This window comes from Gavialis gangeticus, unplaced genomic scaffold (assembly GCF_001723915.1).
Source record: "Gavialis gangeticus isolate Ggan-Ray unplaced genomic scaffold, GavGan_comp1, whole genome shotgun sequence".
NCBI classification, from domain to species: Eukaryota; Metazoa; Chordata; order Crocodylia; family Gavialidae; genus Gavialis; species Gavialis gangeticus.
The window spans coordinates 63893963-63913475 of NW_017729033.1; the positions used below are offsets into that span (position 1 = coordinate 63893963).

The following is a 19513-nucleotide window of genomic DNA, read 5'->3' on the forward strand; positions in this document are numbered from 1 at the left end:
GACAAAAAACAACAACGTTATAGATACTTCATTGATTCCCCATTATACCCTATGGCTGGATCTCCAAGGCGGCTCCAAAGCTTTTCCGAAGAGGTTTGAAAGCTCTGAACCACTTTGGAAAGCTGAAAAAAGCCAGAATTTTGATCCAGACATGCTGCTTCAGATGCCAAAGCATCCAAAGCTTCTCTGGATCCAAAGCATGGTCTGAAGCCTCACACAGCCCTAGTCACTAATATACCATTTAGCTTTAAAAATCAGTAAGGGCTTAGTTCCAGTTATAGGAGTTACTCCATGTTTAGTCTCACTCGTTTCAGAAGAAGTAGAAGCTTGCACTAAATGGTTGTGATCTCTTGTGGTGGATCCAAGCATGTAAAACTCGTTCCTACTCCCTGTTCTTGCCCCATTTTTCTTCATTTGCCTGTTGTTGGCCTGAATTATTTCTTTTCTACCTCTTCTCAAGACACCCTTAACTCAGCCTATCATGATTTATAAAACAGAATAGAAATAGGGCTACTGCAAAGTATTGCTTGTGTCTAAGTTTATTATATATTTATTTGTTACTTTGTGGGCATGTCTACACAAGATGCTGATTGTGCAGTAGCTGAAAAATACTGTGCAATAGCACATCACAGCACGGAATACTATATTATTTGACTACTGTGCAGTAGTATCATCTAAAAGATGTTCGCTAGTGCCACTGCGCAGTAACTCCAGTTACTGTGCAGTTATTTAGTACTTGCTAATACAAATACTAAATAAATGTGCAGTAATGACTGAACAGTAGCATCTCATATAGATGTGACCCGTGTATCAAAAATGTGTTTATTCGCTTTTCTTTCTACCATTGTATGAGCAGGCCACCAACACCAAATATACACATTTAATTCTGCCCTTATTTGTAAACTCCCATTGATTTTCCACTGAATTGCATGGAAAGTAAATACTGGCTTTTAACCTATTATCAAGAGCTTATCGGTCTGTTTAAAACTATGCATCCATCATTGGCCTCTCTTCAAACCTGGAGCAGAGAAAACAGAAGTATAATTACAATGGAACTGAATGCCAAAGAAAATTTTTCCTTCCCTTTTGACTCTCTCGAAAAGACCTTTACCTCAAATAAACTCTCATAATGTAATTGTTATTATTTTGTTTTTTACATATTAATTTGATACTAATTTTAGATATTATTTTCTCTTTAAATCAATAATTATTAACACTTCCTTCTTTCCTGCTTTCCTTTTCTTTCTTCCTTGGTGCTAAAAAAACTACACAATGCCTCTTTAATATTTAATTGATGATATCAATTTTCAGGTTTTAGTTTAAAGGTAACCATAGCACAAACACATTCATTATTAACTGGAGAACGGCAGTGTAGGTTCTTGGGAATCCTCTTTCTTTTAGACTTTAGTTCAATATGAGTCCTGTTGTCACTGGAAAATCTCTCTGTTGTAAGTGTGACAAACTGGCAAATACAGTGACAACGAAACCAGAACAATGTAAACTGCTGATGTCAATGGGTATGACGATGCTTAAAAATGAGATGAAGACTGAAGTTGAGAGACTGTCAAGGAAAGTCCGCTTTCGAATTGCTTCTTCTTATAGTGGGAGAGTACTAAAGGAGGTGTATGCAGATGGAGAAACTGCAGACTCTTTAGATTCTGAATGTGCCAGTAGCTCGGAGACTGACCAGAACAGCAGACTAAGTGAACTGGATGGACAGCAGAATGGACATTTAGGATCGGAGTGTGATGAAAATGAAAATGAGCAGGATGACTTGCTCATTTTAGCAAGAGCAACTAAAGACAAGGGGTTTGGTACAAAACGAGTCAACATTCTAAGCAAAAATGGTACAGTCAGAGGAGTTAAACATAAAGTCAGTGCTGGTCAAGCTCTGTTTGATAATTTGGCAAAAGTGTTTCAGGTAAGTGAAACAGATATTTTCAGTGAGAGAACATTCTCTCTCATTTACTTGTATCTAATAGTGACCTACTATTTCTTCCAAAACTCTCTTATGAATTAGTCCTTATGAACAGGATTCATAGAAGCACACCTCTTCACTGCAGATTTCCCTATGTGGTACAGGATCATTGTTCCTCACAATGCAAGTTGGTTATGCAACCACTCTCTCCATTTTTACTTCCCTTGGGGTTTGCTGACTAAAATGTTTATTCTTTGCCTGGTTCAGAAAGACATGGAAGGGAGATGTGACTGAAGAATGAATTACCAGCTTAATTATTTGAAGTTTCTGGAATGGAACTATGGGGTTATATTATATATTATCAGGCTTACTGTGTATGTTTTAATGGGTTTACTTTCATAGCTAGTATCCTCTGTATGTAAATAGTTATACTTACAGATTGCATTGTGTTTAACCTAGTAGTGAATCAAGTTAAACAGAATGGCAGTAGTAACCATTCTTACACCCAAATGTTTTAGAGACAGAGATGTCTCTAATTAATGTCTGGTCACAAAATTGCCAAATACCTATATGTGAAACAGTTGATTTCTCTCTGAATCCTTAAAACTGAGAACAAAATTTCTCAGAAAAATAAAATCAATTTGCATCTTAAAATAACCTATATTTCAAACATGAATATTATAAAATACACTATTAAAGTTTTTTAATATTAATGTTCAAACTGGGTGCACGTACACATGCAATTAGTATGCAGCAATACACTCTGGTGCAGCTCACGCTGGAGTTTATTTCTCCGAGGCATAGTGTTTACACGTGCACCCAGGACCACTGCACACTGAGATGGGGCAGAGCATCCCTGAACTGGCAGGGGACTCTGGGGGTCAGCCTGCCAGCTGGAGGCTGCTCCAACCCAGTTCAACATGCTGCGGAGGGGCTGGCTGGGGTATGAGGGTGCTACAGTGTGGGGCTAGCCACCACTGTCTTCATGTGCATTTCAGTGCATGTAACTACTCTGCTGTAGGATAGTACTTGTGTTAGGCAGTCCTATCCTACAGAAGAGTTAATTAAGTTACTGCACCCTAAGACAGGTGCATATGTAGACAGTGGTGCTTTAATGAGAAGCCAATTAGTCAGGTCTGCAGTAAAGCGCACATATAGATGCACCCGCTGAATTGCAGCATGTAGGCTTTCAAATAGCTTTCTAGATGCAGCTAAAATCCACAATTATTATTAGAATTAATAAGTACTTACTTAGGCAGTCTTGTTTTCAAAATACTTATGTATCTCTGGTGTTTTAAATATTTTTAGTTTCTTAAATTAAATGCTCATATCTATGCTAAGTTTTTGTGTCCTCCACTTAGGAATGGCTATAGAAAAACAAACACTCTATTTACTTCTGAATGCAAGCATATCTCCTGTATTGTTTCATGCCCTCTTGGTAAATACTGGCATTCCAAAGGAACAAACACCCTTCAAAGAGGCCGTGCTTAGTCGATTCTAGTGCCATGTAAGCATTCTGTCCCACTTACCTGATGCATGGTGTCATTCTTACTGGTTACGCATGTATTAGCTCTTGAAACTACTTTCAGTCACCTTACAAGGGATTCTTCCTAATTAAGTCATGAGTCAGGAAATGTTAATTAAGACGTGTTTGAGTCTTTCTCCTCTTTTTTTGTCTCTGTATGTTTGATAATGCTGTTATTCTACGTGAATCAGATCTCCACACTAAGTCACTTCTTTAGCCTCTGTCCTTGTTAAAAAGGACTCACTTAAGCCATGTTACATACATAGAGTTAAAACCCCCCCAAATATCTAAGTTAATGGAACCACCAGAATGGGTATGTACCTTATTTAGTAATTGTGTGACCTTCATCACTCTTAACTTTCTGTTCCCAAGTTTGAACTATAAGTTCTACAGGAACTATAAACTAAATTCTGTTTAACCAGTTTTATACATGTAATTGACTTCACTTCAGTGAAGTCATTCCTATTATTAGTACAGTAAGGGTCAGGTCCAGCCATTTTAATTATTTCTTTGAGGGGTTTCATAGGTGGGTATGTTGGAGAAGGTGCTAACTTAACAGGGCAATAACCAGATCCGATTTGTACCTGGATAGAAGGATATGCCAAAAAGTGTATCAAACTCTTGGTCTTATGCCCTTTCACTCCACTGACTGATAAGATTACTGCCAGGAAGAAACTTTTTTTTGGAAACATTGAAAAAGGTATAGATATAAGCTACAAGAAACTCATATTTTGGGGCTTTGGCAAACTGTTTTCTTCAGATTTAAGGCTCAGGACCTAGGGGTGAAAAATTATCTTTGAATATCTTCATCTCAAGTCATAGAGTAAGTTAAGATTTCTGTATTATACCAGACTAAGTCACAATGTGTGAGAATGAAGTGCATAGGTAACCTTTGAGACTGTCCCTGTCTTGTGGAAGATATGTTCACATGTCCCTCCGGTTAGGAGTGAAATAGTATCTGCCCGTCTCTTTAAAAAGAGTATCAGAGGATTTCTATTATCCCATGACCTCGTTCAGGACCTTTTGATTTCAGAGGAAACACTGTGCAGAAGAAACTAGTAATTCTGTGGTCAAAGATATGACAGGATAATTATGTGGGTCTCACAAAAAAAGCTTCAGCTTCTGATGTAGGGATGCCCTAGAAGATCCAGTGGTAGACAGGCAAAGCTCTCCATAGTTACGTGTTTTTTCCCTACTTGAGAACAGTGGTTTGCTGTCTCACATTAGTTTAGTTAAACATTTATGGATTGTTTCAGTATCTGTGGGGACAGTCTCTATCTCCTTGCATGTTGATTGAGAACTAGATGGCCTGATAATATGTTTGATCTTTACCTGATATAGCCATTCAAAATCTGAAAGTCTGTACACAAGCACTGGAAAAGCACTGAGGACAAGGTGAAAGTTGACTAATGAAAATGTTATTTGGGATGTCAAATATATGAGCATTCTCTGATCTGTTGTGACCACATTTCAATCCATTATGCCAGTATCTAACAAAAGGTTTGCTAACTAGTAACTGTGACAAATATTTCCTGATGCAGAGGAAAGGGAGGTTTTAAAACAAAGTCATTTTTATAGCAGAGATTTTAGAGATGAACAGGGATTTTCAGTAACTGGAGTTTGGTGAATACTATCTAGTCAATTATTTTGGTCTTTTATTGTACAAAAGATGATTTTAAGGACAACTGTATCTAGCAAAACTCCCATGTATTTTAAAATGCTCCACGATTTGGGGGTGCTATTATGTTTGAAAATAAAAAAGTCAGTCTTGTCTAGTAAAGAACTGTGGGGAACAGAATGGTGTGGTGGGATTTATATTGTGGTCATGGTAAGAATGGATGGCTGTTTTAGGTTGTGAATACATTGAAATTATGGTAGGACACTGCCAAGAAACCAGCCCTGTTGATGACTTAATAGGAAAATGGTTTCCATAGCAACCCCTCCAGACTTTACCTCTAAGCAGCTGGTGCTTAGATTGGAGATTGTCATAGCAACCCCCTCATGATACTATGTGAGCTTCAATGAGGAAGGGAACAAAGTTGCTATAGCAACACCTTCCAAATTTTTCTCAATGTGAGTTGATGCTTTTAGGATAGCAGGTGACATAGCAATTCCTAGGTCTTTCTTCAATATTTTCTGAAGTCCAAAGGTGAATAAATTCTAGATTCACTTTGTATCTAGTGTAGATCACTGGGATGGTAAAAGCTTTGACTCACTTGATGTCTGGGGGCCTCTCCCCCACAAACCTTCTGTGCTGGAGCAGACAGCACAGTCCGGCCTAGGGCTGCAAAGCATGCTGGGGGACTCTGATTTAACTTAAACCAGGAAGAAGTCTGGGACAGAAGTTTCATAAACTTGTTTGACTGAAACCAGTTAAGTGTTATACTACATTCAACCAGGTTTATGTTAAACCAGTTTTAGCCATTTTGAAACTGGCTTATGTGCACTGAACTTCTGTTACAGGTTTAAAGCAGTTTCTGATGACTTAAACTGGTTATGTGTCACTTCTGTCTCTAGCCTATATGACTCATACTGGGAAGTCAGAGTAGTTAATGCAGAGTAGCTAACCTGGGCCAATTTTTATCTCTGAAGTAACAGCAGTCAAACAAATTGGATACCCTTAACTATCCATGGTTAAGAAGGAAGAGGGCTCCCTGTATGCTCCACTGCTGCACCTACTTAGTGGGAGTATCTACATGAGATGCTACTGAGCATTTATTTAGTACAGGCAGTCCTTGACTTACAACATTTCAAGTTACAACATTTTGAACTTACAACATTTATAAATTGACACTCTGTTTCAACTTTCTGACATCCATTTTGACCTTACAACACTTGATCTGACGCAATGCCACACCAGAGAACAAGTTCGCTGTGTCACCCATCTCCCTGGAGAACATCTGCCCAAACTTCCTTGGACACTTCCTTAAAGAAAGCAGACAAGACTCCAGAAAAACTTGTGGCCAAGACTCCTGAGAAGACTCCAGCCAAGAACCCTTCAAAAAGTCAAACCAGGAGGCTTTCAGAAAGTCCAGCAAATTCACCTGAAAGAAGTCCTTCCAAATAACATGAATGCTATTTACAATATAAATACATTAACGTAGCTATATTACTCATCTATAATTGATCGAGTACAAAATTCTTGGTTATTTTTGGTGAAAATAGGGTATTGGGCCCTGGTTTAGGAACAGGCCCCCATTTATAACATTGTTTCCTATGGGAAAATTAGTTCTGAGTTATGTTTTGACTTAAGACGCAATTTTCAAGAACCAATTGGGTCGTAAGTCTGAGGACTGCCTGTACTTGTATAATCAATGTGCATAAATAAATAAATGCACAGTAAATAGTACATAAATAAATGTTCAGTAACTGGAGATACTGTGAAGTAGTGCAGGTGAATCTTTTAAATGATGCTACTGTGCAGTAGCTTAAAAATACCACACAGTAGTGTATTGGCACTGTCGGTGCTGTGACGCACTACTGAGCAGTATTATTCAGCTATTGCACAGTCAGTGTCTCGTGTAGATGTGCCCAGTGTGATGGAAGATACTACCTGCTGGTATTGTCAGAGTAACTTGCTGAAATTTTAGAGCCGTTGGAGTGACCAGCTACATGTAGGAGTGGCAGATATATCTACTGGGTATGTATCTACTTTAACTGTAGTTTTAGGTTGGTGCATTCTTAATATTTGTTTGCATTTCACATTCAATTTTATTCTCCGTGCTTCTTAAATATTTGTTACTTAAAAATTATCAGGTTTGAATATACCTAAGATTTCTATAGAAAACTTAAGTGTGACATGGTTTCTCATTTCTAAATAAACACAATGCTCTTTATAACCTCTTTGTGACTCAATCATGCCTTTTGTAGCCAATAGATAATGTTGAACAAAAATGCTCAGATGATTTGAATCATCATTAATTAGCATAGTGTTCGGTTTGCCAGATCAGATTTCTGTCCCAAGGTGTGGTGTAATGGAGTCCAGCCAAAGGCTTTGTATGAGACCTTTTTCTCCTCAACACAGTTCCAGTGAAGAGCTTTTTCTTTAATTCCAGATTTACACACACTGTTGGTCACCCAGTATGTTCTGAAAGGTCACTGTCTGTTAGATTAAGTATATACCTAATTCACCAGCAAGCCTGCTAATGTTCATTGCAGGAAGGTTTGGTTAAGAGATATGATTAATGCACTTGTGGAAGGTACAGTGCAAAGTGATACAGCTGAAGAAACAGAGATAATGCACTTGGTCTTCAAGGTATTATCAAATAGAGTATCATGGAGAAAACTAAAAACATCCTATGCTGAAATTCTGGGAGGTAGAAGTAAACATTCAGTGAGATAAAGAGCTTGTTAGAGCTGAAGAACAGTTGCAGACAGTTAAATCAGATAAAAGTTTAGTAATAAATATAGTACTTTCAGACTCATTGCCATCCCAGCCCCAGCCGCAGAGCAGCTCACCACCCAGCTGCGTGCCCTGCCAGCACTGCTGGGGTTGGTCTCCATGGAAACCCTGGCCCTGCATCATCATGGTGCTGCCCCTACTGGGGTCTCCATGGAAACCATCTGCAGCAACATGGGCAGCGGCTGCTCAGAAATGGAGTCTGGCCACTGGCTGAATCCACCATTTTGTGCACCCCGATCTAGAGGGAAGTAACATGTAAGACACACCACTGTGTTTCCTATTGTCTACCTTAAGTAGATCCATGCTAATTGTGCTCACTACTGTGGATCCCACACTGAAGTGCCTAACTTTTAGGAGCCTAACTTTGACTGTGGATTCAACTATAGAAACCAGGTGCCCCAAAGTTAAGCACTGTGACACCATGCATGACAGCATCTGAGTACCTTTGCAGACCCACAGCCTACTCTAAAATGATCTCAGCAGGGCTTTCAGATATTAATTATAATCTAAAATATATTCTCTTCCTTTAATTTGGCTTTATTAATAATTCAAAACCACTATCACAACAGATGACTTTGTCTCCCCAAAATCAGCTTTTCCACTTCCCAGAATCTTACCCTCTTGGATTTTCTCTCTCAGAGGGAGACTCCAACCTTTCTTTTATCCATGGTGGAGATAACAAGAACCATTGGCCAGTATTAATCATTAACTAGCAGTAACAGACTTGTATCTTTTTGCAGTACTCTATGACCTGAGTTTAATTAGGGTGACTCAACACAACAAATTGTGTGTTTCTACTGCAGTCTTTTTGAAGTAACCTTACAACTAGGACTCACTGAAAGATAACAGAACAAAGCAACTCCTGACACACCTTTCTCATTGTGGAGGAAACAGGAGTTTGCCTTGTCATGGTGAACAAATTCTTGCTCCTTCCCTTTTAGTTGTACAACAGGCTGCTTACTGGGTGCTTGGATGCTGTCTTTCCTCTCTACATGGGCTGCATTCCTGTGGCACTGCATGAGCTTCACTGCATGAGGCGTAAAACATTTGAATTTGAAAGGTGAAAAATAAATGCAAAAGTTACTTACAATTATAAATAGCAATTATAAATATTTTCTTAGGGAGCTGAAGTCAGCTGTGATTATTTAGCAGTATTGGATGTGTGGAAAATAAAAAGTGTTGCACCTGAATTTTTAAGACTTGCATAGCAGGTATTTTATACTTATGTCTGTAAATGTAACCAACTTCTGGCTGCCTTGGGCTTCACAGTCATCACATGGTGCAGCTACTAGTACAATGATAATGGGGGCCAAACTCAGCTTCTCCTATTCCAAATGCACAGGTTCCTGCCAATTGAAATAAAAGATAATTTCACTTAGCTGTTTAGCAGGATATGGCTCATAACACCAATAGCTCTGATCCCATCTAGCAGAAGGCAATGGCACAATATACATTAGCCATTTATTTACACTCTTTACAATACTTAAGTAATAGTATTAGTGAACCTGCACTAAGGCTTACAAGTATTGACTAAAGAAGAAACATACACAGAATTCAAGCAGTGCTGGTGCTGTACTATGACAATAGGAAAAAAATCTGATAGAGAATTTTAGTAGCTCATCATAAGCGACTGACATTTCAGTCAGTCATATGCTACTAACATGACCAGCATATGGGAGTAGTTTCTTCTTTCTTCTAAGGACAGAAGGAACAAAGGAGTGATTTATTTTCAGATGAAATTCAGAACGAGAAATAGCTAGACTGTCTAAATAGGTCTACCAGTAGCAGTACTGGCATTTGTCTGCTGGTCTTGGCAGTTTATTGCATACAACACCAACACAAAATGCATGAATTACAGCTTTAAAAGAAGATTATAGGTGACATAGGTAAATATATAAAAGGACATACAGTACAGTTGCATCTTACACAGGGGTTATGTTCTGAAGTCAGCGCATATAGTTAAAATCGCGTATAGTTGAAATCGCTGGGCTTCAGCGCCAAGCAGCTGCAGGGCTCAGACAGCAGGTGCACGCAGGCAGTACCACGCGGTGCCACACTATGCACTATGCCCTGGCCGGCACCCAGCAGCCAGCCCCAGCAGCCGAGTGTGTATAGCTGAATTTGCGTAACTTGAATATGTGTAAGATGCGACCATACTGTATAGCTATTCTTTTTGGATGGGCTAGGCACAGAGCTCCTACCTACACTCTGGAGGATTCTGAGTAAGCCCCTACTTTAAATGCAGCTCAGTGTTTCAAAATGTGGGTAATTTGAAGGCAGAAATATAGGTATATGACTATTGTGTTCTTTACTGCCTTGTCCCATGTGCTTTGGCATCTGTTACTCAGTGATGAGGGTGTTGGAGTACAAATCATCATCAACATTCACAATTAAAGCTTGGCCTTGCTTTATATGTAAAAACTGGGATATTAGCTACTTTCTGCAGGTGTTTAAAAAAAAAAAAGGTTAAGGAAAAACAATTTCTCTCAATTCAAGCCGTCTGTACTGTGTATTTGCTAGATGCAGGAATCAAATACAGCAGGAGCATGATTCTTCGTAGCTTAAAACAATCCAAATCAACAAAACTGGTCACAGAAGACTTGCTGGAGCCAGTGAGGTATAGACTCATTTCACACATGACAAGAAGGATGACAGAAAAGCCATCTGTATAGCTAGTGTGAGCTGTGGAAAGCATTTTAAAAGCCATAGTGCCAACTTTGCTTTGGAATTATCTCCAGAGACATCATCCATCAATATTGTCAGAGGAGTACTTCTGCCATACTACAGAAATGCTATGCACAAGTTTTGCAAAGAGGCATAGAAAAGTTTGTTCTCAGCTGATATTTACACCCATGTATAGAATCATACAGTATGATGACATTCATTCCCCCCTTAAAAAAATCAGTAGATATCACTCACTATGGGGCCTATCACAGAACCTTTCCCAATCAGATTACCCCTTGCATACTTAGCTTGATGACAAGTGGATCTCATGATTTTCAAAAATATCCACAGAAAGACAGAAGAAATGCCAGAAGCCAGCTGGATATGAGTACTTTACAAAAACTTGTTTCCATAGTGCACATAGTGGAGAAAAGGGTCAGAGCCCCAAGAAGGTTCAAAACCTGCACCTAAAGCCATAAAAGAAAATCTGTCCCAGGTGCAACTAAAAGATGAAGTCCTTTTGCTTTCCATGAATTTCATCTTTAAATATAAGAGGCATCTGTGAAGTTTCCTGATACCAGCCAGATGTAGGATATCACAAAATGACAGAATTGGTGGAATAATGACAGCTTTAAATACTGCTGCAACAACTTTCTCTACTAATCACAAACCTTTATCTGCTTTGTGGAAGCCTCCCTTTCAGCTGTTGGTTAGTGCTTTTATTTGGACTGCTCATCTTTTTGTCAGGGTGATGATTTTTGCCCATATTCTGAAATCTTCTGGGTACTTAGCACTTTTATAAATCAGTCTATTTATTTAGGGGTTTAAATATAGAAATGTATATTTATGCCTTTTCATTTGACAGTTTGATGGGTAGGAGAACATATTTACAGTTAGTATTTGCAACTAAATACCAGTTATTCTTTCTGCAATTGAAACACCTTGCTGTTTACCTGTAAGTGATTATGAAGTAACCTTGAACTGTGTGGAGATACCATATACTTAGCTTTTCTAAAAATTCTTTCTTGAAGCCATAATTGACAAGAGATATAAACACAGGTAAGTCCAACTATGTTTAGAAAGATTTCTAGCCAGTATTCTATTCTGTTCATATCGTACTTCAGTGGAGGTGCTTTCAGGTTACTTATTTACATACCTACATATAGATTCAGGTACCTAATTTTAGCATAATTGAAAATCTAGTTAATCAATACACCTGTTTATCTGACGTGCTTCTATAACACCCATAATATCAAAATTCCTACTAAAATTCTTCTGAATATTTTCCTTCAAGGATATTTGTCTCCCCACCATCTATAAAAAGTATACTCATGTTTTTTTCCATGTTGATTGTTTCCTCTCACATATGTCTATTGTTTTCATTGCAATTTTGATTAGTCACTCTAGTTCTAGGTCTAGACTAAAGCAATTCGTGAACATTTTCATAACATGTTATGAAAAAATAACTTTTGGCAAAGTGGTTTAATGCGCCCCTGGGACTAGAAGGTCCGGAGTAGCTTGAATAATCATGCATTATATGCACACACATGCACTGTCAATATTACCTTCTATTTTATTCTTTCTACATGCTATTATTTTTTGGAACCTTCACTACACATTGAGTGAATATTTTCCTTGAAGTATCCACAGCGATTTGCAGGTCTTCTCCCCACAGTTAATTTATAATCAGCAAAGTATACAAATGCTTCAGGTCTTTCTAATCTCTTGAACCTTGCATTTGTCAGCAGCACATTTCACCTGCCTTCTTGCTGCCCACTTACCTAGGCTTGTTCACCTAATTTTTCTTAAACTCTTGCATCGGCTCCCTTCTAGGTCATAAATAAATATATCAACCACCAGGGCCACATACAGAGAATATACTTTTACCAGTATAAGTGATCGAAAACCAGTCTCTATACCTGTGACGGAACGGAAGTTTGACACACAAAACTGGTCTATATCCACAGCAGAATAGAAGTTTGGCATGCATAGACTGGTTTAAAAATGGCACAACCCAGTCTAAGACTTGGCCCCACCCCACCAAGGGTGAATCTGGGTTCTGTTTGCTACCTATCTAAGCTACACTGCTTACAGAAAACCATGACTTAGATCAATTCCACATCAGACTTTTTGAATGTCTGTACTTATCCCAGGAATCCTCAAGGTAGCTCAGTGTTAACTTTTTTCAAGGTCAGAAAGTAGTAATTTAAATTGACCTTTGTAGGACTGCACTGGTCACCCTCTGATGAAAGTTTCTTTAGGAACTTATTTAAATTATTTTGTCATAAGCTTTCTTCAAGTTCAAACAAATTATATCTACCTGCTTTTGTTTGTTCTTTCTCTTAGATGATGAAAGAATTGTAGTGGATCGGAGAGGAATAATTTTGTATTACAGACGCTATGCTGGTTTCTAATTGTCGTTTCTTGCTCCTCTCCTCTGGCCTTTTTGTAACTATTTTATTAATTATTGTTTCAGCCAATCCAGTTATGAAAGCTGGTTTGAGCATATTGATCAAAGATACACTATCAGGGATAAAATATTGCACAGTAAGGAGGTGTACTAGGTTACCTAATTGCTTAACAGAATAACTTAACAGAATTTTGTTATTAAGTAATGAAGGATAGTTGACAGGTATAGTTCCAAATATGTTAAGCAGGCGGTAAGGGGATTCACCCTTTGTAACATTTAGTGATGGTACAACACCATGTAGTATAATAACTTGAAGAGCACCCGTTCATCACTACTGTATTGTGAATTGGGTAAGGCATAGCAACATCACTGCAGACTCAGGACTGAGTCACCACTTCATCAGCACTTTGTCAGGCTAAACATAGTCTGCATCTTTGCCTCATTAAAATCTCAGTGGAGAAGTCAATAATGTTTGCATGGTGCTCTATGATCCTTTGGGACAAAATGTACTGTGCATGTGTAAGGTATTAGTCTTAACTGTTCAGTCATCAATTTTTAGAGGAGAGCCCATTTTCAGTTTATTACTACTTTTCTTTTTAGCAGAGTTGATTAACAATTTCACCTCTTTAAATAATGGACGTACATACTGCATTAAAAAAGTGGCATGACATTTTGCATTTAAATAGCAGGATTTTAGAAATGAAAATTAAATATAAAGGATTTGAAGATAGTTTTGCAGTTGTATTTAGTACAGTGTCTCAGTGCCATGATCTCTGGGCAACCCATTTCAAGTTCTAACCATGGGAACATTGTACAATATGAGCTGACGGTTTTGTTTGTTTGTTTTTTAAAAAAGCTAATTATTGGCAAAGGTACACCCCAAGCAATATCTAGACTTTAATTCATTCCCATGACTGAATCTATTGCTTGAAAAAGTAAAGCCATGAAGAAAGGATTTTTCCATTGCTAATTGCATATCTAACAATGTGGGGTGACACCTTATTTCAGTAATACCCATTGCATTCTTTAGTCTTTCACTTGGATGGGGTGAACAAAAATGGTTTTGTTGTTCCAGACATACTGCTCCTGGAGTGTAGTTAATCCATGATGAAAGGCTGGATCAGCTGCCAATGAAAATTGTAAATGCTATAAATTTTCAACTGAGCTAAGTATAACTGATTAGACCTTTACTGGCAACTTGTTTGTTGCTTGCTGATTACTATCTATAACACTAGGAGGGTTACTAATGGAAGCACTGACACTTGTTTTAATTAAAAAAGGCACCTCAGATAGTTGGAAAACAAAGATAGTCAGAGAATATTGAACTAATGATTGTTTCTTTTGTTTCTCTGGGTTGTCAAAGGCAAGCCTGAGAAAAGCTAATCCTTTCAGCAGATAAAATGCATCTTGGAGACTAAAAAGAGATGTGATAAATGCATACCATTAGATTCTCAACAGCTAACCATATTATTCTCCAGCCAGCAAGACAAGTCACAATAGTAGGGAGTTCAACAAGCTAGAATTCATTTTTATAGGCCAGTAATGCCTTAATGAGATTACATGGAACTGATGTTTTGAGATCAGTAGGGAGGATGAAATTGCACCTGGCTATGTTTAAATGTAAAATGACTGAGACACTGCTTTGTGTATGTGTTATTATTAACCTCTATAAATTTATATTAGGGTTTAGGACTAAAATGGACATGTTTTACGTGGTGGGAGTGTAGAATCCTGAAAAAGGTAGAAGGGAGAGAGTGATTTATTTTGCAAGTGGAAAAACACTTCTAAAACTGGCATAGGTAACACCTCTTTCAATTTTCACTTCCTGACTGAGGATAAGAAAGAGGTTTTTGCAAATCTACTGAGAAGCTTAAAAGAAAATCGGCCAAAGTAAACAGTCATTTTCAGGGCTGTCATACACTGCCTGTACACTTGGTCCTAACAATCATGTTTCCTTGCAGTGAAAAATATCATACTGTGTGATACAGTATATGCTGGTGGAAGACATAAGCAGCACAATGATACCCCTCTGCTGCATGTCACCCAAGATTAATGTGTCTTGAAATATGGGAGAAGTGAGGAAATAAGAGGAAAAATTGCCCTTTGGCTTACAGCAGAGGACAGATAGCTCAGAGATGGGTTCTGTACTTGAGGGGTTCTGTTGAAACTTGATTAATTAATGTTTCTAAAGCACTTCAAGATTCTGTCATAGAAAGTATTATCTAAATACAAAACAGAATCATCATTAGAAACTGTGAATGTAAGACTAAAACATCCCTACTCTGAACTAAATAAATTGGAAAAATGTTACCCTTCATATAAAAGTCTAGGAAGGTCCCCCAAAAGTGAACTGGCATAAAAAAAATGACAAAAATAAGAAAAGTTGCATGGTATTATGTATAATTATTAAGTATGAAGCAGGGACAGTAATGTCCAAATGTCATTCCACCTATTGAGCATCTAAGTGTATTTAAGCACCTACATGTGATTCTATTTTACCATGTTCAAGTTCTTGAGAATCCATTAATGCATCTAATTGTGCGACACACTGGGTGTGTCTACACAAGACACTTTACTGTGCAGTAGAGCTAATTACCGCATAGTAAGCATCACTGTCTGCATGTGTTGACCCTTACTACTCAGTAATTTCCTCTACTAGACAGTGAAGTTGATACCTGCAAATGCAAGTATCTTAGGCACTGTCACAGGGTAACGGCATGGTATGGACCCTGAAGGGCAAAAGGGGAACCCCAGGACCCAAAACAGGACTGGGAAGATGAGGGGAGAAGAAAAAAAAACAATGATTTCCTTACCTGCAGCCAACGTCACGGAGGGACTGGAAGAGGCGGCGGGACCCGCGTGGCTGATTAGCAATGTCTTTTTGAAATTGCGGCCAGCTGAGATCAATGAAGACTGGAGCCGGTGCGGGGGGAATAAAGAGCGCCCCGAGGGAAGAGGAAGGGGAGAGCAGGAGTGGAGCCACGAGCAGAGGCACTCTTGGGGCCCCGTTCGGAGGTGAAGAAGGGACCAGTGGACCGCCACAAGGCGGGAAGATACCCTGTGGCTGCGGGAAGGAGACCACCCATAGAGAGGCGGCAGATGCCCGGGCTTGCAAAGGCAGAGCTGGGTGCGAGGATCCAGGGACGGAGACTGGCGAGAGAAGCCACTAAGAGAGAGGGACGAGGGAGGACCCGGCAATCCAGGTGGGACCAGCACGGGTTCGGGGAGACCCCCAGAGTCCATCCCGGCAGAGAGCCGAGAACATAAGCAGCGAGAGGGGGTACAGAGGACAGGATCCTTCAGGGCGGAACCACTCGACGAGGGACCGAGTAAGGAAAGAACCAGAGTGACCAGGAGTAGCCTGGGCGGCACTTAGAAAGTACAATAACCAGATTGAGGGGTGCCATAGAAAGGGTTGGAAACGGGAGAGGATTTTCCCCAGGCCAGGTTGGCCAAACTTTATTTTGTAAGCAGGGAGGCTTACTGGTAGTGTTTTCTTTGAGTTCTTTGTTAAGTTGCCCACTTTTGGAGGGGTAGTGAGGAAGCCTCAGAAGGGTTTCTTAACCAGCTGGGTCTAGGGTAAGGATAGACCTACGGATTTGCAACAGAGTACCCCTTGGCATTACAAGACGAGGGTCGGGCCCGGGAAACAACAGCAACTCAGCATGGCTGGGTACTAGGGTGAGGTGTAGGGGAGGGCAGAGTGTCGCAGAAGACCAACGCCCCTAAGAGTCCCTGCTCCGGATAGGCCTGAGTAGTCGATCCCTCCACTGAAAATTACAAGCAAAGTCGTGGCAGGTGAGATAGGGGCGGGGGCTACCCCAAGGACATATCCGGGATAGACAACTTCCGGGACAAGGCGACAGACAAGCCCACACATATGAAGCCGAGCAGCACAGGACCGGATATTTGAAGCCCGCCAGTTGCAGGCACCTAACGGGTGGAATAAAATATAACCCTAAATGCTCATAATGTTTAGCAGTTATTTGGACAAGCAACCAAGAATCCAAGCAACCAAGAATTTACCTACCCTTTGGTTTCCAAGCTGCATTACAAACACTGCATTTTCTTGCTTACCCTACGTCTCCAAATGTTTCTGGAAACTGGGATGAAGAAAAAAAGATATTTCCTTGAAAATACAGGTAAGTATTTTTGGAGGGAAAACATGGGCACCTAAATAAAGGGGAGAGCAAAAACCTGTGGCTGCTTTGCTAAACCTTAGCTGCAGAAGGTAGCAGGTGTTACTTGCTGCCTGTGTGGCTTGAGAAGACAGCTAAGCAGTTCGGCTCCAGCAGGATCCTTCATCACTCATTATCAGCTACCTTGGTAGGTGCTACTGGCTGAGCCAAAGTACTTTGGCCCTTTCCTGAGGCAGGGAGGCAGCCTAAAGCACCTGGTGAGCCAGCTGAGGACATGATCCTGCTGAAGCCAAACTGCCTGGCTTCTTTTCTTGAGCTGAGTGGGACATCAGTAGCTCTGCCACTCAGTTCCTGCAAGATTGGACCCTCTTTTCACTTCATTTCCTCATTAAGACACACTCCACTTTCTAGTACCTAATTTTCAGAAAAGATGTGTGTCATATATGAGCAAATACAGTATCTTTAGTACCAGCTATTATTTGAGATTTCCAGTGCTTCTGTTTTTTGTCTTGATCAGGATCAGAAAATGCAAAGGCACAGGAAAAATGAAAGACAAAATAATAGAAATAAAATAGTGTTAACCCATGTGTTCTGAATTTGAGAAAAAATACTTATTTATTGCAAGTCAATTCCTATTTTGTTTAATTTGTTCTTCTACTCCTCTAGGAAACAAAATAAGAGAAGCAAAGTGAAACACAGGGTTATATTGGGCATGTCTACACAAGACTTACTGCGCATTGGCCTCATAACACTGTGCAGTGGAGCATCACAGCACAAACAGTGCTAGTAGCCTACTGCACAGTATTATTAGGCTACAACTTTACGTACTGTGCATTTACTTATTCCTTTATTGAGGAAGTAGTATCTGAGACTCATGAAGGAATGTGTAGATGTGCCCACTGTAGCCCAAAAATAAAGATTAAGTTAATATGTCTTCCATACCTCTACATATAATTTTTCTTACAAAGCTTAACTCATAAGTATTATGCAGTAGGAATTTAAATTTTGTTACTACGCAGGTAATGTTTAGTTTTTAGCATTCTTAAGACTTTCATATTGTTTAGAATTTTATGATTAATATTAAACTTCTAATTTATGATCCTTACGTGATCCATTGTTTCATCCCTTAGATATTCTGTGCTAACTATCTGAGGACCCAGGTTTAGGTGGACATATGTTAAGCCCACAAAGGCATACATTTTTAATATCCTGAGAGCAACATTTCTTCAGTTAACAGAGAGAGGTCCTATTTTTTCTCTTAGATTAATTAGTCTATGTTGTAAAGTGCTCTGGAGGAGTAAAAATAATCTTAACAATTTGGCAGCTCTGTAAGCTAATGTTCTGTGTTAGTGACTAGGGAGAGGAAAACTAAGAATGAAAATGGTGAATTCTGCAAATTTGTGTTCTCTACTTTTTGGGTTTTGGGGTTCTTTTTTGCTTTATCCCACAGCTTTTCATATATTCGAAGATTTCTGTATTTTTTTATTGCAAAGTTGTAACTTTCACAAGCTAAGTTCTTCGCTTAACAGAAAACTGTCTCCAGTTGAACAATGACTCCAGCAAGAAAAAGCTCAGCTCCTTCCTGCTCTCTTCTCATTAGTGAATGTGAATATCAAAACCTGCAGGGATCATTTGAATACTAATATTGCTTATCATAGCTTAGAAACAACATTTAGCTGGATTCAGGGAATGGTTAAAATGCACTGAAACCTGAAGCCTGAATGTAGAACTGAATAAGGCATCCAAAATGCGTTCATGGCTATGGAGTCAAAACAGTGTTGTTGTGTATGTGTCATCAATAGTAGCTTAGCTTCTCCAGAACACATTAGTCTTGCCCGCAGGGGTTATTGTAGCATATTCTAGAGGACTTATATTTAACCATAAAATACAGCTTAAATACAATACGTCCTGTACCAAATGGTGGTGGGATAGAAAATAACAACTGTGTGGGTGCTGAAGAGTCTGAAAGCAGAGGGGTGCATTTCTGGTGGGAAAGTCAAGGCTTCCTGATTTGTGATCTTTGTAGGTAGAGGCAGTGGGAGGAAGCTGAGTGGCAGCTCAGGGAAATTTTTTTATGGACATATCTGGGAAGGATGGAGTTATACTGGGACCTGTCAGTGGAACTGGTGGAAACTGACATAGATAAGGGAAGCTGAGTTTGGAGGATGTCTGGCTGCCCTAAGCTCAGGGGTGGGCAATTATTTCAGGCAGAGGGCCACTTACTGAGTTTTGGCAAGCCACTGGGGGCCACATGACAGGCAGCCAGGGGCAGATAAATATTAATTTCCTAAAATTTTTAGGGGCCTTGCAGGCCAGATAGAATGACATGGCAGGCTGCATTTTGCCCACCCCTGCCTTAGCTGGTTAAAAAGTTAGGTTTGCAAAGATGTCCAGGTGTAAAGAAGAAAGCAAGCTCAACGGTTATGGAAGATGTGGGTAAAGGTTGGGGTGGGAA

General features: G+C 39.5%; 1 protein-coding gene across 1 annotated transcript in view; it reads left to right on the top strand.

Moving 5' to 3' along the window:
• Positions 1 to 1507: 1507 nt before the first annotated feature.
• Positions 1508 to 19513, top strand: part of GRXCR1 (glutaredoxin and cysteine rich domain containing 1) — a 100419-nt gene continuing 82413 nt past the window's right edge. The window contains exon 1 of the mRNA XM_019526636.1: positions 1508 to 1943. Coding sequence (XP_019382181.1) covers positions 1508 to 1943 — 436 coding nt within the window. The remainder of the gene's footprint in view (positions 1944 to 19513) is intronic.